Here is a 20520-nt window from a genome sequence, read left to right as displayed (position 1 = left end):
CCCAGCTGCAGGCACAAGGCGGCGGCGCTGCGGGCCGAGCTGCGGGGCCCAGCTCCGGCTGCGGGCCGGGGCCGGACCGGGCCGGGCTGGGCCAGGCCGAGCAGGCCCTCCCGCGGCCTTAGCAACCGTTGCTAGGGCGGTCCGTTCGCTAAGCGGGCCCCCCGCTCCACTTCCGGCGCACCCCTCCCGCCGTCCGCCCCCCCCCACAGCCCTCGGGGACGGGTTCCGCGGCGGGGCGGGGGGCGCTGAGGCGGGGGGGACGGGTTGCGGGCCTGGGGCGGCTCCGCCAGGTCAGGACCGGGGCTGCGGGGATGGGACCGGCACCGGCACCGGCACCGGGCCCGGGGGCGGGGGGAGCCGAACCCTCCGCGGTAGCCACGGCTCGCCCCGCCTCGCCCCGCGGAGCCGCTCCCTGACGGCGGCGTCGTCGTCGTCGTCCCGCTGCAGGTGCGGCGATGAGGAGCTGGGGCGTGCTCGGGGGGCTGGCGGCCGCCCTGGCCGCCGGTGTCTACGTGCTGTGGGGGCCCATCGCCCAGAGGAAGAGGCGCCGGAGAGGTGCGGCCCCGCTGCCGGCGTCGGGAACGTGCTCGGTTCTGCTTTCGGCTTCCTAATTCCTTGCTATGGCTGGGGAGACGGTTGTGGCCCTTCTCCTCGTGTTTAGAAACGTGACGCCTGGGGAGATTGGGGTTGAACTGTTGACTTCTGTTGCTGTCGTAAAGTATTCCCTATATAAATTGTTGTTTTTTTTAAAAATTATGACTTATTATACGTATATTTATATCGCTTTTGTGATAAGCTCGTTACCGAACTGCAGCAGGTAAAGGCTTTGATTTTATTTTGTGCTTTGGGGTGCAAAATACCTTCTCGTTGACATCAGTACAAGGTAAGCGAAAGCCTCTCGCTAAGCGGAGTTGTACAGATATGCCCTGTGCTAGCCCTTGGCGAGGTTTTGGCACGGTGTGGTGATCCCGGCCTCCCCAGGCCCCGCCGAGGCACAGCGGCGACCCCGGGGCTCCCAGCGCTCTGTCTGTTGGGAACCAAGCGTTTGCAGTTCTAAATTCCTGCTCGTACAGCAATTTGCAGATAATCCTGAAACTTACTGTTGTTGATATAAAGCTATCCCTATCAGGAGAGTGAGTATTTTTCAAACAAAAATTTAGAAAGACTTTTGGAGTGGTGAAACTCTCGGAGACCACCACGTGCGTAGCTCTAGTATGCTGTCATGCGTATGGGAGTCTTCTAATTTTCAGCAGGTGCAGGCACTGAATAGATTGAAATAATTTAATTTTAATGTAATTTTAATACCTAGTGGAACACCTGCCGGTGAAAATAGTAAAGTTTTCCTAGACTTCATGGTGTAAACTCTTACCTATGTATTTGTAGGGCTCGTACCTGGCCTCCTGAACTTAGGAAACACCTGTTTTATGAACTCTTTGCTGCAAGGCTTATCTTCCTGTCCGTCTTTCATCAAGTGGCTGGAGGAATTTACAGCACAATACAAGACAGAACAGAACCAATCCACCGAGCATCAATACTTGTCACTCACTTTGCTGCATCTCCTCAGAGGTACTTTCACCTTTTCATGTTGCGATAAGCTAAGAAAATACTTAGCATAGGTACTCTTTGTAAGCTTTATTTCCTAAAGGAAGGAAGGTCAGGTGGTCTCTCATTCCTCTCTTTTTTTTTAAATTTCTACCTATTAACTTTGAACTCATTGACCAAATTCAATCGACTTTCACAGACAGGTAGAGATCTAAAGGGTATTTTTGTACCAAGCCCGAGTAATATAAGGCCCAACTGCATGTGTCCCCGAAGCTGTTTGGTTCCCTGGCCAACAGCTGAATGTTTCAGGTCTTGCTTGACTCACCTGGCAATCAAGAAGCAGCGGCTAGTCAAGCATCCCGCACCCTGTTTGGAAGAAGCCATTTCCCAGCAGGTCAAACAGACTGAGGTAGAGGGCAGCAGGGGTGCTGAAAACATGGTTATGGAACCCATTGCCACAGGCATTTGTTGTTCACAGAATATTAATGCTGAAAACAATATAAAAATGGTTTTGGTATAAGTAGGAAAATACTATCGCAATTAGATGGGCACTCAAAAATCTATATACAAGAAAATTAATGTATTATAATACAATTTAAGCATTTTTTGCAAGCCTACTATTTTGTCAAAAATACAGACTATTAAATGAAATACGTTTTATGTTGGATAAAATTTATCTTTTCATACGGTGTTAGTATTTATTCTCTCTGTATCAGTTAGTTGAGAAACTTTTTATTTTGCATATGTATTAGATGAGGAAAACAAATGCAGTCTGTTACACTGTCAGGTGAGAATGCTAATTAATACATTCTAGTTTGATTGTCATCATTTATCTGTCTTAATCAAGACTAACTTTGTGGTAATCAGTTACGCCTAAGTACCATAAATCCCAAAATACAGAGATCTGTGTTCTAACCATTCTTTGTGGCACCTTCTAACATTTTAAAATGTAATGTCTTTAGCTTTATCCTGTCAAGAGGTAACGGAAGATGATGTCCTGGATGCCAGCTGCTTATTAGAAGTTTTAAGAATTTACAGGTGGCAGATCTCATCATTTGAAGAGCAGGTGATTACAAAATTCAAGCTAAACTGCCTGGTACACAGCTTAGATAAGGAATAAAAGAAAACTGAAGCTATAGTACTAATAACACTGGGTGTGAAATCTTTGCTGTAGCAAAGTTTACTTTAAATAGTGAAGGAGAACAGCCACGGGATTAATGAGTGGTGCTTTCAGTTTGCGTATATATTTGTCATGGAAACCCCGTCTGCTTCAAAACTCATACTTAATTACACCAGATTTGGTAAAACGGAGCCAGTAATACTAAAACAGAAGGCATACAGCCCTAACTTTGCTGTATCTTAAGGGTCTATGCTAAAGTATCTATTCTATCTATGAGCTCTATTTCACTAACATTCCCAAATTCAGTCACATACAAGATTTCTAAGCCTTGTTCTCAGTATTTTCAGCCACTAAGTGAATCCAGCTGGCCCACGAACCGAATCAATTATCTCATTCACAAAATGTGGTTGTATCCTTCTTTTATGTTTCAGAGCCAAAACAAATAGCACAGATTTCAATGATGCTTTTATTGAAGCTCAGGGAAGCTGGCACTTATACATCCATTTTTTTTTCCTCCAAGGGTTTTAGTACCTTTTGAATTTATCCGAAGCAGACTATTGTTAATAATGTGTGCTGTTGTGAAGTTCAGCTTCATCTAAAACACTTTTTGCCAAAATTGCAGTGGATGCGCAAATGATTGCTGTTAAGGTGTAAGATGGGCTCTAAGCAGTAATTTTTCCTTTAATTGCCTAGTGCAATGATGTAGTCAGGTGAGCATCAGTACCCCAGGTGTATGTTTGGATTTCTTTTGGTTTTGCTTTCTCTAACTCTTACGTCTCTACTTAATAGGATGCTCATGAACTATTTCACGTACTTACCTCTTCGTTGGAAGATGAACGGGATCGTCAGCCACGTGTCACGCATCTGTTTGATGTGCATTCACTGGAGGTGACTCCTTTACTGATGTTATTTCATTGTCAGGAGAAGTTCCCATATCTCCTTGGCAGTCTGCCTAGATTCCTAAGCATGTCAAGTATAAGGTGTCTGTTTAGAAACTGAAGTCATTTTCATTACGTTTACAAAGCTCTTTACTGCTCTGATAGGAATGAATTAATAGGTCAGGCAAACGAATAAAAAAAAAGTTTGAAAGCAAATGTATTTGAGTTTATACCAATCCCACTTCCACGTGGGTTTTTGCGTGCCTAAATCCATTGAATGTAGGGACTGATGTGCTAGCGTGGAACAGCAGTCCACCTAACCAATTTTCCTTATCAGTAAGACCTGACAGATGAAAGGTTTGAAAACTGCAGAATGGACACTTACGGAATAATACATTTGGAGGCGAAGCTGTAGCTTATCTTGCAATATTAGTGGTCAGCTTAATGCTGATAGAAGATTTATATCTCTTTTTATCTAAAATGTATACAAAGAGTCTATCAGGTCTGTTAGGCTTTTATTTCAGTGCTCTCAGGCAGAGAATTCCATGGGTTAATTGTTCCTTTTATTAGAAGTGTTCTTTTTTGCCACTTAGAAGTTTATTGTTGCGCCAGGTTTTTTGGTCTTTCTCAAATATGATGACACTGAAATTCATACAATTGTTATAACATATAAAAGGCATATCAGGCATGAAATAAGAACATATTTAATACTTAAGGTCTTCTGAGTTAATGAATCTTTTATCTTCCCCTGTAGCAGCCAGAAATAACCCAAAAGCAAATAAGCTGCAGAACAAGAGGTAGGTATTTTTTCCATCCTGAAATATAAATATTAATCCATAGCGTATTCACTTTGCTTATTAAGGGGATAAGATTAATTGATCTTTGTCTTTATTGGACTGAAGAACATCTCCCCTTCAGCTGTAAAATACCAGTAGATATTTGTCAGTGGGACAGAATGTGTTTTAGAGCAGTTACTTTTGTTGCTGTGGGTCAAGAAGGGGGAATTATAGTGATAAACGTTAATGTTTTGAAAATAAAAGTGCAATTTCAATTTTGTGTTTCAGGGTCTCTTCCTCCTGTGTCAAATCGCTGGAAGTCTCAGCATCCTTTTCATGGAAGGCTGACTAGCAACATGGTTTGCAAACACTGTGAACACCAGGTATAACAAAGTGTGTCTGGTATTATCTATACGTGAAAAAGGATGCCTGAGACTCAGAGTGCATTCTGAGGTGAAATCATCAGCCCTTGTTTCCGACATAGCTGGTTTAAGCTCAAAGGTTTGCAGGACTGACAGCTTCAGCTGTTACTTTTCCAGGTACTTATGGTATTGCTGATGAACAAGAACATATCGCTAAACTTACTGAAGAAAATGCAGTGTGATTCACTTTCTGGGGATAACAGCTGTCTTATCAGACAATAAGTGTCTTACTACGTTTATTATCCGATATCAGAGTATCATACCCGAAAATCCACTCGCGTGGATTAGGACTAGCTATTCATTCAGCATGCAGTATTGAGACTGTACATGCAAAGGCAAATTAAGTTGCGGTCTAGTTTTCCAGAGTAAGGAGGTGAAGAAAATCTAGGTTAAAAAAAAATTACAGAAAATAAAACTCATTCATAGATCAAACTATGAGAGTACATTTAGTACTTCCACTCTTCAAAAATGTGCAAACGAATTTAAGTGAGCAGGGGCAGCTTCAGTAGAAACAGGCAGAGTAGCACCTTGTGCGCTGCACCGGGTATTTCCTAGCGCTGCAGTGGGGAACGTGGGTGTTCTTGACCCTATTCCACCAGATATACGTGGACAGCAGAAGGTATACATTTGTCTTGCGTGACAGTGTTGTGTGGTTGGTTGGTTTTGTGTTTTTTTTGGTCTGTTGTAGTCTTTTGCTCGCTGGATGTGAAATATTCTCTTGCAGAGTCCTGTGAGGTACGATACCTTTGACAGTCTCTCACTGAGTATTCCAGCAGCTGTGTGGGTATGTATCTGTTTCTGATGCGTGATCCAGCTGGTCTATCTACTGCCTTGTCATCATAGCTTTATCTTCACTGCTGTCTTTTTAAGGTGCTACAGCCTGCGTAAATGAGCAGCTAGAGTTTATTGTCTTTATAAATGATCCTGTTGTGCTACCACAGTACTTTACCACGAATGCGTTATGCCAAATTACCAGTTAGTACAACAAGCCTGACTTTGACACCAGTAGTTTTCTGTTTCTCCTGGTGAAGTGTTTGGTCTTTTCGTCGTAATTTGAACAGACCAGATCGTGTCCTAAGGGCCGTGTGTTTTTGGCAGCCGCAGAAGGTGACCTTCAAGTGCTCTGTCTCTGCAGTGATAGCACGCTATTACCCAATACAGTCTTTTAGATCAAGTGATTTCAACTAGAAATTGTTTTTGTTTCCCTTGGGCTTGGTGAAGAAACTTTAAATGACAAAACACTGTAGATTTCTGGGGCAAAATGTGCAGGACCTTTGTACTGTAGTAGTTTGTTACCTAATGTCTGCTAGAGATTTATCTTTACAGGCAAGAAACAACTACTTTCACTCATGGAAACTGACTTCTATCTCCAGAATATGCTTCTGGATAGCTAGAGGATTCAGATTCTGATACATCTTGTGCTATTTGTATTTTATTTTATACCATCATTGAAGATAATGCCATTCACACTGGCAGTGTGTAGTACATCCTACAAGGAAGCACAGGAAGCAATGCCTAAACTCAATGAAATGCAGTATTTCTCCTGTGTAGAGGGACAAAGTGCAAAAGGTGACCCAAGAGGTGCTGGAACTTTGGAGGAAAAATAGCAACAGGCCCAGGAATTTGTGATTTTTAAAATGCCACAAAAGGAGGCACGCAGGGAGTCAGAGCTACTGTTTATATCTACTGGCTGCAATGTTTTCCATGTGGAATCCAGCGTAAGGAAGAATCCCCACAGTCAGTTGTATTATATGCTTTCTATACTCAGCCAGTTAGTCAGTTTTCTCCAGAAGCAAATCTGCAATTTTATGGTTCCTATGGCAGAGATTATGAAAATACTGTCACAGAATTAAATGGTACGCACCCTAAAACTACTGCAAATAATTTTTGGTGTTGGTGTTGTTCTAAGGGTCGTCCACTGACGCTGGATCACTGCCTCCATCATTTCATCTCCTCTGAATCTGTGAAGGATGTTGTGTGTGACAACTGCACAAAAGTATGTAGTTTTAATTTATGTACCATTCTAGCTCAATTTCAAGCCTTCTGACTGAGAATTATGGCTTTGGTTTTCTACTCCTTGTTTCATGACTAAAGCCTCCAGCCTGCTTGGGATTTCTTACGATAAAAAGGGAGTTACTACCTCACTTTTTTTTTAAGCTTTATTTATTACTAGTATAACAATTTACAAATGCTTTATTTGGATCTAGATAATACTTGAGATATTTTTTTGTTCTGGTATTTTTAAACAGTACTTTACAGGTGACTGCGGTTTGATAATAGAGATCCAAAATGGTTTGTTTGAAAACTAACAGAAGAGGCAGAGAACTACACGTAAACCTGCAGACTGGGTTTGTTTTCTAAATGCTCATTTCTGCTTAATTTTGTGTTAGAACTGTGGTCCATTAGGATAGACCAACAGCTCTTGAAAATGTTCATGGAAAATTGTATATGCAATTAATGAACTGAGCATAGCTCTTGACAGAAAGTTACTTTTGTCTACAGTATTATGATGTGTAATTAGGTACAACAAGTAATCAAATGGCTATTTTTTCTCTTTGATTGCAGATTCAGGCAGAAGGGAGTCTGAATGGACAGAGCATAGAAAACCAGAGAACAACGTTTGTTAAGCAATTGAAGTTAGGGAAGGTGAGGCAAACTAACCCCCCAAATCTGTTTTTCAGTCTTATTAAACAGTATTTTCTTTCTTTCATCTGTTTGCTTCATGTCTACTTCTTGGTATTGCACTTTAATGTTTAACTTAAAAAGAAAAGTTCACTTGTCAAATAGTTGTAGTCATTGAGGTCTTGCTTCAGCAAAGCATCAACTCTGTAGCTTAAAGAATGTGAATATTATTTTATTCAGCAAAGTGTTTAAACATGAGTTTGGCTTAATTGCAGTTCGTATGTCTTGTGTTAATTCTTTATTTTCTTGGTAAGTAAAGTGATTCATATATAAAATTTATTTGTATGATATTTTGCAAATGCACATTTCAAAGAATTTAAAATGTTCTAAATACTGATGGTTTAAACAACAGAATACGGTGCTAAACAGCAGGTACAATTTATATTAGAAGCTCTTGTTTCTTCTTACTTTGTGATTATATAATGCAGAGGACAACAGGGCACTGGTCTAATTAAGAGCCTTAGGTGCTGTTAATAATAATATGTACTTACTGACAAAGGTTAGCCCTGACATGACATCTGAGTGTCAGATATTTATAACTACTCGACTTTTTTTCACCATGTACTTTTACTGTGCAAAGCTATTACTTATTGGGTGTTAGCAAATGTCTCACTGCAACAAATTCCAGTCCTCATTTCTACCTCACACATCAACAAGCTAAATGATATGAGCTTTTTAGGAACAAGAACGTATCTTTATTGACTTATTTTTTTCTTCTGCCATTTGGAGAAAATGATTAATCTGAGCTGTCCTACTGTCTAGTGAACAGCAATGGCATCATTAGAAATCTCAAAATCTGTGAGTGTTTATCGTGATTCACAGATACTACTGCAATAAGTTTAATACAGATAGAGTAGCACATAAAGAAACAACAGTTCATTATTTTTTTTTCCCTTATCCGTTAGACTTACCCATTCCATTAGTGTGCTCTTAACTTTTAAGAGCTGTTTCTCTTCATTTAAAATGTATTTTGGCTTTCCTTTTGTATGGAACTTGGCTGAAGCTCCCTCAGTGTTTATGTATCCATCTGCAAAGACTGAGCTGGTCAAACCAAGGCACACCCCTGAAACGTCATGAACACGTACAGTTCAATGAGTTTCTGATCATGGACATCTACAAGTATCACGTTCCTGTTCATAAATCAAGCCAGAGTGATCTGAATCAGAAAAACTCTGAAGAGACAAAGCCTGGAACAAAGGATGGGGTAGCAGTAAAACCTTCAGGTATTTATTTTGAAAGTAAAATAAGTCAGGTATTTCTCCATTTCAGTGATAAAACATCATCTGATGTGCAGAATGTCATTCTAAGAGCAGTATCTTTACTTAAACTGTGTAAAGAGGATGGGTAAAAATCCCTTTCCCAGCAAGTAATAAGATATCCTGTTCCGGGCTTACAGTTCAGTTTTAATTATTTAATTTGATTCTACTGGATATTAAAAAACATAGAAACAAACAAATGCCATATAGCGAAGAACTTACATGTTTTAGATCCAAAGGACTGATGAACGTTGTACTCGGAAGTCCTAGCGATTAGCTTGTTAGTGATCTCTTCTGAGGCTTCAGAACAGGCACAGAAAGAATGCTTTGAATGGTGACGTCTTAGAAAGCAACTGGAAAATCTAGCTGTAGTAAGTCTACGACTTAGGCAACTCGGGGTTTTTTACTTATTTGGGATTTTGTACACATGGCCATTTTCACGTGTCATATCCAAAGACGGTGGTAATTGTTTTTATATTATACTCCTCTCATTGCTAAGGGATTGCGCTAATGTAGCGAATCGAGTAAAATAATTTCACAGTACTTCACAATACTTTTTAGATACAGTAGAAACAGAAGCAGTTATTAGCAATCTTAAATTAAGTTAAATTACTGAATGTGTCCTCTTTTTTGCAGATGCAGAACAGACACATGGTACTAAATCGCTCATTATGAATGGTGCCTGCTCCACTTCATTTTTAATGTCCTCGGGAGCTTTTTCGCTCACTGCATTCCCTGAGTGCAGGTAAGTGAGAAATGTGTACCCTGTTTGTATTTCTGTCTGTTCAAATTACGTATTTCTTTATTCTGTCTTTAGCAGAAGGCTGTGTAGTCATAGCATTTAACATCTGTCCTAGCTCCTGTGCAGAAATTTTTTGCTCTTCTCTTGTCTGATTTTTTGTGGTTGTCTTTGGCTCCATGTCTCTGCTCCTAGAAAACAGAGTATAGCATATTACAAGCAAAATTCAGTCTCCTTTCTATGATTCATGATGCAGCAGTCATTCTGAATACCCATATTCTTATTCTTACCGTTTTTCTACTACCCCTTCCTTTTACTTCTTCCTCTTACTTTTTTATAATTATCGCAAGAAATTCTTAGAACTCTTACAAATTTTTCTTTACAATTATTTTTAACAAGCTCAATTTAAGTTGCAGCTGCAATGATTCTACTTTGTAAATCCAGTCTTGATGCTTCTGCTGATAATTGGTTTTCTTGGCCTTTGAGAAGATTCACTTGTTTTCATGTCTGCAACCAATGACAGTTAGTTCTATAATATTTCTTCTGTCTCCCATTGCTTATTATTTCCATGGGGAACACACTTCCTGCAGTCTCTGTAGGAAGAGGAGCCTGGAAGCGTTTTGTGCCAAATATTTGTTCTGAAGACAGTTGTAGAGCAAGTCCTTGCAAGTACACCCATTGTCATCTGTGGATTACCTGACACAACTTTACCTCTTTTCAGTTAAAAACAACATCTTTCTAGAATAACTTTTCTGTTCAGTCAGTGCTGTAAGAACTAAACACTGGCATGTTGGTACATCTGATGGAAAACATTGCTGAAAAATTCAGTCAGTTACAGTGTGCAAAACGTAGTAGGCCTCTGGTGCATTAAACTGTTAAAATGAATGGTTTGGTTTTCTCAGCAGAATAAGGCAGCACTGCAGTGAAGACTTAGTATACTGAGAAGTAATTGCAAAGCAGCATGTCTCTGACAGAGACATCTGTTTGCTCCGAAAAGAAATTGCAACTGAAGAGAAAACAAGAGAGAGCTTCTTTAGGTACATGTGTGATCCACGAGGTCTGGTGACCCTTTCCTTTTTCTCATTTTTCCTTCAGTTCCCCTGTATACCTTTACCGTCTGATGGCAGTCGTAGTTCATCACGGAGACATGCATTCTGGACACTTTGTGACTTACCGCCGCTCTCCACCTTCTTCAAAGAACCCGCTGTCTGTCAGCAATCAGTGGTTATGGATTTCAGATGACACAGTTCGCAAAGCTAGTTTGCAGGAAGTCCTTTCTTCTAGTGCGTACTTGCTTTTCTATGAGCGTGTTCACTCGAAGGTACAGCACCAACGTTTGGAGCTGAGGGCTGAAGAATGATTGAGAGCTGAAGGAGGACAAAAACTGCCAAAATTCCTCCGAGATCCTCATTGCACCTCTTGTCTGTTATGCAAATAATCCACCACAGGCCCTTTAACTTTCCCCTCCCTCTATGGCAACGGCTGGCTCCTGTGGGAGTTGTTTTGTACCAAAATTATGCTACCCAAAGTTGGTCTGCTAATGTTGTGCAGTCCAAAACGTATTTGTATTACAGAAGCATTTATTCTGTTAGGTAGTAATTTTGTCAACATCACAGCTCTAAAACAGACACTTCAAACAGACTTCCCAGGGCCGTATTCCCTATTCTGACATGTAAATTTTCAAAGGGAGATGCTTTTAATCCTGTACATTTCACTGCAGACATTTCTGAACGAGGGAGCCCCAGAAGCAGCTGATGGGAAGCTACCGTTAGCAAAGGCAATGACTTGAGAAACAAAGTGCCTTGAGCTTATTTGAATAGTTAGGTTACCATTGTCTGAGTCCACTGCATGTCAGTTGTGTTCTGATAAATGTCTCAAGATGATGGGATGAATTACGAACAAACAAGATTTCTTCTGATATCACAGCTAATGAATAAAACAAGGCATCTCTACGTAATAGGCACAATCCAAAAATCTATTTCCCTCTTCACTGTTTTCCTAAGATTTCAGTTCTTTATACATCACAAAAATACTTTTACTGATTCAAACTGCAGTTTCCTTTTTCCAGGAGAAAAGATCAAATTCTTTTATCAATGAAGAGCTGACGCCCTGATTTGTTGCCCTGTATCTTTGCTCTATAGGTGAAATTAAGAGACGGAAGCTTTTGTTAGCGATCAGTATTGTAATTCCCTTGGTCACTATGAAACTGTGAATACTGTTGCTTGTAGTATGGACTACAACTTTTAATGCCGTTACTTCAAGGCTACTGTAATTGGTGTTCTAGATGCGCCCTTCCTATTTTAATGTTGCAAACCGTCATTTTCCATCAACCCTTCACATGTACGTTGTCAGGCTTGCAGCTGAGCATTAGGGCTTATTCTGGTTGTGACTGTGAGCTAAGGTATATAACAGCCCAAGCATCCTCGTTAGAGTATCTGCAAATGAATCAGGACTGATGGACGCTTGTCTGGTAAAGTAGTCTGGAAAGACTGTCACTGCGTTAGATATGCAGCTCTCCACACATAGAGAGACCTGCAAAGTACATGGAAGTTGTACTTTGCTGCTCTAGATTGATGTGTTTAAAAAAAATAATCCCAAACAAAGCAGGAAAGGAGAAGCAAAAACTACTTTTGACTTTTTAAATGATCGGGAATAAAGTATGTAGACTGTTTTTAGCTCTCTTCTCTCCTTGTAGCTTGGAAGAAAAAGACTAATTTCTCAGACTAGATGTTTCAGTGTATAGCAGCAACTACGTTTTCGAATGGTAACAACTGTCTTAGTTTTTTAAGGCAACTTTCTACTTCCTATATTGGTATCACTACGTGAAGCTCACAGGCGTTCAAGTTCTTTAATGGGAAGCTCAAAACCAGCTAAAATAGGAGTGGTAATAGATGTACATGAAAAAAGACTTACTACAGTCACATTGTTCCAGAGTATGGATCACAACTCCTTCTCCAGGTAACGTTCATAGTATATAAAACGCTCTTAAGTCTACAAACATACTAATTAGAAGAAGCCTCCCTGTCTAGGCTAGGGCACCAGCAGTAGTGTGGTTTTAACTTTTCTTTTTTAAGGAAAAAAAATAAAAAAAAAAGGATGCAAAATGCCAAAAATGTCCTGAACTAAGATCTAACAGGCTTGGGGAAGCTAAGAGGGGAGGGACTCCTCTGTTCTGGGCAGCACGGGTGGGCGGTAGGAATTCTGTAAAGCAGTGCTGGGGGTCACCCAAGAGAAAACATCCTGCAAAGCAGCTAGCTCCAGCAGGTCTACAGTTTGTACCTCAAACATTTCCACTGCCAGTAGCGTATATTCTGCAATACCTGTTCTCAGTAGGGTCTGTTTAGGGCTTTTAAACTCTGAATGTTAAGTTCACTCGAACAGGTCATTTTGTTTAGAAAGCAGCAATGCTGGAGGTGAGTCAGAACATGCGCACACAATGGACTAACAGTCTTAAACTCATCAGCGTGACATAAGTAACAGTGACATAACGGTGACATAAAGCCACGCAGTACTACAAACTTGCACCTTTAATGTTTGTTTTTTTTCTTTTTTTTTTGCAAAGAGCTGCTTTCTAGCAGGGACTAGTTTGAGTATGGAGGCATAGTTGCCGCGTGACATAATAAACTGCTCGCTTTCACTCAGCTGCAGGCTTACTCTGAAAGCTTCCTTGAGGGCTACAGAGATGAGGGTTGAATAGTCAGCATTTGTTCTGGTTTTCACTGTTGGGAAGGAGTAGGCAGCCTTGGCTTAGTGCTCTGAGGAAGGTGTGGCAAGTGTCGGCGCCTCAGTCCTGGTCCTGTGCTGTGCTGGATACTCTCAGCCTACTGGGAGCATCAAAGACCTTTGCAGATCTTTGCCACCCGGCCTCCACCTTTTGAAGTCACTGGGCTCTGTGCAGGCACGTGAGGATCATCCAATATTGTTCCTTGTTACTCACAGGCTTTCGTGGTGGAAAAGGTGTTAAGGAAATGTAGGTTACAAAACATCGGATAAGGCCCCCCCGGGTGACATCTCTGCGTTTGGATTCTTGTTTTATTTTGTGTATTATTTAAAAATGTACGATATTAGAGTCAAACCACTGCGCTGCTGTTTGAAGTTGCGTTTTCACTTCAGGGTATTTTTGTAACTGTACAGTAGCAATAAACGAACAAACTTAACAGGAGAAGTAGCTGTCCGCATGTGGTAATTTCTTGAAACAAAGACCAAGCTCTAAGCTAGGCCACATACGGTGTATCTGACAGAAGCAGCACTTCACATTCTCTGGGTAAAATGCGTTCCCACAGCTTTCCACGCTAAATATCCCACTTCTGGTAGTGGCAGAGGGTGGGGATTATCCATTCCAAACTGTGTTAATTCCATAGCCCTGCCAAACCTGCTGCAGCCCAGCGCTACTCACACGTTTACAGCCTGGTTACACAGGGACCAGTTCCTATTCTGGCTCAGGACCTCGGGCATCCTCCTGTCCTGTCCCACCACGCTGCTGACCAAAAGAACCCGGTCTTCCGTGCAAGCAGACGAGGTAAAGCAACAGAGGAATAGCTGCAGACAGGTCATAGTGACTGTACAGCATATTGCACTCACTGTGTTTGTATCTTAGCAATCCTCCTTTCACGTTGGTCTCATTTGTATTTTATTTTTAGAAACAAGCAACGTGTAACTCCTTGACAGAACATATTAGAAAGTGTCAGGCAATGAACGCTGTCAGCTTACAGGCTCACTCGGAATGATCACACCTTGCACTTTACAGAATTTACAAACTTTCACTGCTATCTCAACGATACAGAGTATTTCGATCTTTCTGAGTAAGCGGCCAGATTAAGATCAGATGAGAACAAACTTCCTCCCAACCAAAACAAGGGTATTACTCATTAAAAATACGTGTGTCAGCAGGACTACAGCAACAGCATACTGACAAAGCATTCTTGGCACTGCAGATCAATAGTTGCACTATTTATTAGCAAATTACCAGGTATACTATCAACTTCTCTGGCTTAATGCTTTCGATTGTCAAAGACTGTTTGGGGCAGAAACTGGCAGCCATACTGGGGAAGAAAACCTTCATTTTCAGAGTCTAAAGACCGGGTGCTTGATCGCCGAGTATCTCACTTCTTGTCTATAGCTATCACTTTCCGAAACGTCAGGTTGATCCTCGGACTGAGCACCCTCTTGCGGACGGGCAGGCTGTGATACCAGTACACGTTGGTGGGGTACTTCATCATCAGCAGGCTGCCGTGGGCTAGCTGCAGCGTGACGGGCTTGATGCGGCGCGTTGCATTTTTCCCTCGGGAATCACAGTGCCTAAAAACAAAGTCCCTGCAGGCTCCAAAGGACACAGACGCGATGGGGCTGCGTGGGACCAGTTCTTTCTCGTCATCTCGGTGTTCGCCTATGTGGTCCAGACCGTCTTTGTATCTGTAAGCGGAATAATTAGTTCTCCCAGTTCCATAAAATGAACGTCAAACAATTTTTCAGTGATCTATTGACACTCAAGCAAGCAATTTTTCATCTGAACGACAAGCTGCTCGATGCAGTCGGACATCTGACGTACCTGTTAATGAGGACAAAATTAAAGTTGTGTCCCGTGACCGAGGCAACGCGGTCCCTGATGTGCTCGAGAACTGGGATCCAGGGCTCGGGAGAAAAGGTGACCCCCGAGTACGTGTACGTCAGCTCGGGGTCTCCGTAGACTGCCTGCCTCCTGGGAATGCTGTGCCATTTGCCGAAGACGTGCAGCTTGGTCTGGTCGTCTGCTCAAACGAGAGGCAAAGGGGTCGGGGTTAGCTCCGCGGCCCGGTTACCGGGGGATGCCACCGCCCCGGGATGTCCCCCCCAGGGGATGTCACCCCCCCGAGTTCCCGGGTCCCGCAGGCAGCAGCTGACAGCCGCCCACCTCTGTTTCTGCCCCCCCGGTGCCGCCGCCGTTCCCTCCCCGCTCGGCGGCGGCGGCTCCCGGGCGCTCACCCGGCCGGTACCGCACGTCCCGCTCCAGCCGCCGCAGGACGCCGTCCGCCTCGGCGGGGCCGAACAGCAGCCGGTACTCGCAGCTCAGGCCCTGCCCGCGGATCTGGCGGCAGGGGGGCGGCGGCGGCACGGGCACGGGCACGGCCCCCCCGTCCTCCCCCTCCGCCTCCTCCTCCTCCTCCGGCCGCGGCCTCTTCCCGCACCTCCCCGCCATCAGCCCCCGGTGCCGCGAGCCGCGGATGCGCGCGCGGAGCCCCGCCCCCCGCCCCGCCCCTCGCCCCGCCCCCTCGCCCGGTTTTGGCGCCAATTCGCCTCCCCAGCCCACGCGGGTCCCGCCGCCGCCGCCGCCGCAGCCATGATCGGGCAGCGCACGCTGCTCTCCTTCTTCGGCCCCGCGCCCGCCAGGAAGCGCAGCCGCTCCCCGGAGCCGGGCGGCGATGCGGAGGTGATGGGGAGAGGGATGCGGGGAGCGGCTGCTGGGGGGAGCGGGGACCTGGGGGTGCACGGGGGGCAGGGGGGTGCCGGTGTCCCGGGGGGGATGCGGGGCTCCGGTCCCGTCCCAACGCCGCGGCGCTGCCCCGCCAAAGGAGCCCGCGCTCCGCCGGCGCCCCGTGGGCTCGGGGGGCATCCTCCCGGCACGGTTGCTAGGTAGACTAGCCCCGCGCCGCTGCGGCTGGCCAATAGGGAGGAGCGGACCGTCTGCCCGCGGCCAATAGGAAATTCAGAGCGCGCGGGGGGCGGGGCTCGGCGCTGTTTTGCCGCGAAAAACACGCGTGGGGCGCGGGCACCGCGGGACCGCCCTGAGCGGGGCGGAGCGGGGCGCGGAACGGCTCGGAATGGCGTCCGGGCCGCTCCGGGTGCTCGGCCTGAGGCTGGGCCCGCTCTGCAGCCGCCTGCTCGTTCGCCGTTTCCAGGCCGGTGGTGCCGCCGCCGCCAAGAAGGCGAAGGCTGCGGGGAGCGAGGCGGGCGGGGCCTCGCCGCTGAGCCCGGAGCAGCAGGAGCGGATCCGCAGGAACAAGGAGGCGGCGCTGCAGCGGCTGGCAGAGCGCAACGTGCCGCCGGGCTTCGGGGAGAGCTGGCGGCGGCAGCTGGCCAAGGAGTTCTCCAAGCCCTACTTCCTGGAGGTGAGCGCCGGGCCGGGGTGGGGGGGGGTCCCGGTCCCGGTCCCGGTCCCGGTCCCGGTCCCGGTCCCGGTCCCGGTCCCGGTCCCTGCTGATCCGCCCGCTCTGCCCGCAGCTGATGGCCTTCGTGGCGGAGGAGAGGAAGCGGCACACCGTGTACCCGCCCCCGGAGCAGGTCTTCACCTGGACGCAGATGTGCGACATCAGGGATGTGAGTGCGGCTGGGGGGGTGCCAGTCTCTGGGGGGGGGGAACGGGCACGGCTGTGGGGTCCTGCGGGCTGCCCCGGCATGGGTGCTGCTGGCTCACAGCACCTGTGGGTCCCGCTCTGTTGATCTCCTCCCACACCCAAGTTCAGTTTTGATGTTTTATTGCCGGCTGTGGGCTTTCCCTTAAACATTCAATGGGGCTCTTGACCTTATTTTTAGTGTTATCGGCATATAACATAGTGCCTGTTTTTGCGTCTTGTACAACTTGCTTTTTTCCACTATGTTAATGAGCTGTAATTAAAAATATGTGTGACTGGCTTAGGTAATCCCCTTGGCAATAAGCTGTGTTTGTAATCGTGGATATCACTGTGAATGAGTCGTAAAATTCAAATCTAAGGAAACCTCCTTGGAAAATACCCTCGTAGTGTTGTGGATTTTTGAAAGCTTTGGTTGTTTGTACTCAAAGTACTTTCATAATCTTGGCAGAAAAACCACGGTGAATTTAGACTTAGGTGGGAGCTGTGTTCCTTAACTTGTGTGTAGTGAGATATGTCGGTTCTTTGGGTTTTTGTCTGCCTGTTTTAGGATAGAGCTTGCTTGTAAGCTTTTTTTTTTTTCCTCTTTTGGCAATAATGCTGATTGCAACTCAGTAATAATAAAGTTCTGCTTTCAGGTGAAGGTTGTAATCTTGGGACAAGATCCCTATCATGGACCTAATCAAGCTCATGGGCTCTGTTTCAGTGTCCAGAAGCCAGTTCCACCTCCACCCAGGTATGGCAGTACTCAATTTGCAGAAGTACTGTTATTTACAAACTATTTATTCTGTTACGCATGGCTGCAAGTCAGATCATTGACAGGGGATATGTCACAGCTGCTGAAACTTGAGTTGTGCATTGCCTAGAGGAAAGATCATTTTGAAGATGTGCATAATTCTCTGGAGATAGCATTCTGAAGAGCATGCTTAGACTTAAATTTACACTTGTGGTGCTGAGGCCTTCTCCTAAAGCATCTAGCCAGGCACACAAAGAGGCCTTGTTGCCCAGCTGCTACAAACGGCTGCGTTATCTTAAATGATTAAATTAAAATCAATAATCTCATTGTTTAGTGTAAGAGCAGTAAGCGGCGCTGTCTGCTCTTATCTTTAAATGTGCACTTCTAAGAGCACAGGTGTGTCTTAGTTGTTGGCAGTGAATTTATGAGACTTGGATGCTGCTGGAAGTGCTTGCAAGGTTAGGACTTGCTTGATAACTGGTAGGAAAGGCAAAGCTCTAATTTTCCCAGGAGGAGTAATAGTAACTTAAGTAGAAATTGAATAAAGATTCTGAGATACCTTATCATATAAGTTTTGCTGAATATCTAAATACCAGATCATTAGTTTGCTTCAGAAGCATAATTTTAAGTCTCATTTTTCCTTCCCTTCCTGCCCCCAGCTTAGAAAATATTTACAAGGAACTGTCTACTGATATTGAAGACTTCACTCACCCCGGTCATGGAGATCTAACAGGGTGGGCCAAGCAAGGTAAGTTAACTGAGATCCTAGGAACGCCTCCAGTTACTCACCATTTCTCAGGGGAAGCAGGAAAAGGCAGTTAACGTGGCTTTGTTTGTGTGCTAGGCGTGCTCCTGCTCAATGCTGTCCTGACGGTGCGAGCTCACCAGGCCACCTCCCACAAGGAGAAGGGCTGGGAGCAGTTCACAGATGTGGTGGTGTCCTGGCTGAACAAGAACTTGGATGGCGTTGTCTTCATGCTCTGGGGAGCCTACGCGCAGAAGAAAGGCAGCTCTATTGACAGGGTACAGATTATTTCTCTTTTCAGACTCACTTTTTTTTGTCAGTTGAATGGTGGACACTAGAGGGCAGTTTCCTTACAGAGTTGAGTTTTTCCTCCCAGCTTGAACTCTGCTGTCAAACTTATCTTTTTGTTCTAGCTTGGTCTTTGCCAGAATTAGGCAACAAAAGTGGAGCAAGCGTAACCTCTTGCTCTCAGAAGAGCATCCAGTTGATGACCCAGACAGTATTTCTAGGAAGGGTCTTGTGAATAAGGGTAAAATTTGTTAGGATTACAGCAACTGAGAAAAGGGCTGGGTGTTGTTGTTTCTGTGCACAGCCCCTCCTGCCTCTGCTCAGTGGAACAAAAGTCTTTGCCTTCATGGCTGGGTTTTTGGGCCTTCCTTTCTCAGGAGAGACCGAGGAAATGTGGAGAGGAAATTACATCTGCTTGCAAGGAAGTGGAGCAGCCAGCCTCGTCCAGGGAGATAAAACCATGCAGATCTAACGAGTTTTTTTTTTTCCTTTTACCTTTCACAGAAGCGCCACCATGTCCTGCAGACGGTTCATCCTTCGCCTCTCTCTGTGAACAGGGGATTTTTTGGCTGTCGGCATTTCTCTAAGACAAACGAGTTGCTGAAGAAATCCGGCAAGAAGCCCATTGACTGGAGAGCGCTCTGAGCTGCGAGCATGAGCTGTGGGGTCTGGTGGTCAGAAACAGCCCCTGTTTCAAGGGTTGTCTCGTTTCTGCAGAACTTCTGCTGACCTGAGATTATTCTCCTGATGTTGTTCAAGGAACAAAAGACCTAACTCTCGGATTTTCTTTTGTTTTAAGAGCAAATTTGAATGTTATGTGGACTGTTTTGACTACTTTTTGAACAGATTTCAGCCTGGTTTGAAGCAAAGGAAAACAGTTCCATGTTAATTTGTGTTTGTTATGATGGGAAAATGTTTGCTTGTGAAGGGATGTGAATTGTTACAGGTTAAGCTGTTCAGCTTTTGTAAATAACGCCTTGCCTTACCTCTTCCTCCTTAGCATTTTGCTATGCAAATCTGGGTTTCTTTTTTGGGGGAGTGAAACTAGAGCCACTCTGATTCCCCTTGTGGGAGAAGACTTTTTTTTCATGCCCCCCTTTTTGCTACAGATGCAAGATTTATTAGAAACACAAGTTCTTGGGACTGTTAATACACTGTCATATGCTTTACTCGCTGTGTCTGTTCTCAAGGTTTCAGGGCTAACCTGCCCAGCAGCCAAGGGCAGCCTGTGACCAACACTCCGGTCATGTTCTGAGCTTTTTGTTCCCAAAGGAAACATGCCCTTTAAAGGGGGGATCTAAGGGTTTTTTTTAGACTGTGTGCTGTGTTAATCACTTGGTTGACAGGTAAGCTGTGATGACGATGAACCCTGGGGTGATCCTGTATGGCGTATACCACTGGAGCTGGATCGCTGGATGTTCTGTAAAATCAGAACATAAGATACGAAAGCGGTCTCACAAAAAAAAAAAAGCTCCTGTGCTGAGTGGGGATTTTTCTGCAGATCTCTCTGACAAATAACTGCTGATTCCAACAGAAGTTTTGTCCATCGAGGTTTGCCAGTTGATGGGCTGAAGGTTTCAGATCAGATCTTTTAAGATTGTAACACAGAGATAGTTTTTGTGCTTTGCCTTCATAGAAGTAAAAGGAGGGTTCTAGCCACTGTAGAAAATAACTCATCATCACTCCAGGCAGAAGATGAGGACTTGTTGCTTCTGGGTTTCCAGTCCAGCTTTGACTTCATACTTTCTTTTAATGAAAGTGCCTTGTTCTGTACTCAAGTTTTTATAGAATACCCTTGTAAACCTTTCTGTTGTATTTACTCTGAAAGGTAACACTAGTCAAGTTTTCAAATGTGTTGAGGTTTGTTTGTTTTTCCAGATTTGTTTTTTTTAAATAAAAACTTCTCCATTTATGTTGTGCTGTGATCTGATATGGTTAGAAAGGAGCTGTGGGGGGGGCCTGGGTGAGACCTGACTGGGGGCTGCTGGCCAAGGGCTGGCCGGGAGCTCCT

At 44.7% G+C, this 20520-nt stretch overlaps 3 protein-coding genes across 6 annotated transcripts; 2 read left to right on the top strand and 1 right to left on the bottom strand.

Annotated features, from left to right (window-relative positions):
- Positions 1-188: 188 nt before the first annotated feature.
- Positions 189-13575, top strand: USP30 (ubiquitin specific peptidase 30). Of its 3 annotated transcripts, XM_080559313.1 has the most exons (13): positions 257-290; positions 448-555; positions 1384-1566; positions 2505-2608; positions 3452-3550; positions 4295-4337; positions 4605-4699; positions 5463-5522; positions 6648-6734; positions 7304-7384; positions 8424-8643; positions 9313-9421; positions 10511-13575. In XM_080559313.1, the coding sequence occupies exons 2-13, from the start codon at positions 456-458 to the stop codon at positions 10773-10775; spliced, it is 1446 nt and encodes a 481-aa protein (XP_080415439.1). In that variant the 5' UTR covers positions 257-290; positions 448-455; the 3' UTR covers positions 10776-13575. The 3 variants fall into 3 exon arrangements, with proteins under 3 accessions (XP_080415440.1, XP_080415439.1, XP_080415441.1); XM_080559314.1 differs by having other exon boundaries at positions 189-555; positions 4298-4337; XM_080559315.1 differs by lacking the exons at positions 257-290; positions 448-555 and adding an exon at positions 571-713.
- A 455-nt stretch (positions 13576-14030) lies between these two features.
- ALKBH2 (alkB homolog 2, alpha-ketoglutarate dependent dioxygenase) lies at positions 14031-15605 on the bottom strand. Its single transcript, XM_080559332.1, has 3 exons — positions 15377-15605; positions 14964-15162; positions 14031-14827 (listed from the first exon to the last, which is right to left on the bottom strand). Exons 1-3 carry the CDS (start codon positions 15588-15590, stop codon positions 14518-14520), a joined length of 723 nt encoding a protein of 240 aa, XP_080415458.1. The 5' UTR covers positions 15591-15605; the 3' UTR covers positions 14031-14517.
- A 57-nt stretch (positions 15606-15662) lies between these two features.
- Positions 15663-20421, top strand: UNG (uracil DNA glycosylase). Of its 2 annotated transcripts, XM_080559326.1 has the most exons (7): positions 15664-15821; positions 16291-16500; positions 16613-16708; positions 17379-17476; positions 18136-18224; positions 18321-18499; positions 19014-20421. In XM_080559326.1, the coding sequence occupies exons 1-7, from the start codon at positions 15732-15734 to the stop codon at positions 19152-19154; spliced, it is 903 nt and encodes a 300-aa protein (XP_080415452.1). In that variant the 5' UTR covers positions 15664-15731; the 3' UTR covers positions 19155-20421. The 2 variants fall into 2 exon arrangements, with proteins under 2 accessions (XP_080415453.1, XP_080415452.1); XM_080559327.1 differs by lacking the exon at positions 16613-16708 and having other exon boundaries at positions 15663-15821.
- Positions 20422-20520: the final 99 nt, after the last annotated feature.

Source organism: Anser brachyrhynchus (assembly GCF_964034855.1).
Source record: "Anser brachyrhynchus genome assembly, chromosome: 17".
In the NCBI taxonomy this organism is placed as follows: Eukaryota; Metazoa; Chordata; class Aves; order Anseriformes; family Anatidae; genus Anser; species Anser brachyrhynchus.
Note: the sequence above shows the minus strand (reverse complement) of the source record. Positions and strands in the feature narration are given on the sequence as shown.

Excerpts from the sequence above, each read along its gene's own strand:
- USP30 (XM_080559313.1), top strand. The coding sequence starts at position 456 with ATGAGGAGCTGGGGCGTGCTCGGGGGGCTGGCGGCCGCCCTGGCCGCC. Across the intron at positions 1,567-2,504 it reads TTTGCTGCATCTCCTCAGAG|CTTTATCCTGTCAAGAGGTA; the intron begins GTACTTTCACCT and ends TAATGTCTTTAG. Across the intron at positions 8,644-9,312 it reads GGTAGCAGTAAAACCTTCAG|ATGCAGAACAGACACATGGT; the intron begins GTATTTATTTTG and ends TCTTTTTTGCAG.
- ALKBH2 (XM_080559332.1), bottom strand. The coding sequence starts at position 15,590 with ATGGCGGGGAGGTGCGGGAAGAGGCCGCGGCCGGAGGAGGAGGAGGAG. Across the intron at positions 15,163-15,376 it reads GGACGTGCGGTACCGGCCGG|ACGACCAGACCAAGCTGCAC; the intron begins GTGAGCGCCCGG and ends TCGTTTGAGCAG. Across the intron at positions 14,828-14,963 it reads AATTTTGTCCTCATTAACAG|ATACAAAGACGGTCTGGACC; the intron begins GTACGTCAGATG and ends TTCCGCTTACAG.
- UNG (XM_080559326.1), top strand. The coding sequence starts at position 15,732 with ATGATCGGGCAGCGCACGCTGCTCTCCTTCTTCGGCCCCGCGCCCGCC. Across the intron at positions 15,822-16,290 it reads AGCCGGGCGGCGATGCGGAG|GCCGGTGGTGCCGCCGCCGC; the intron begins GTGATGGGGAGA and ends CGCCGTTTCCAG. Across the intron at positions 18,225-18,320 it reads AACAGGGTGGGCCAAGCAAG|GCGTGCTCCTGCTCAATGCT; the intron begins GTAAGTTAACTG and ends TTTGTGTGCTAG.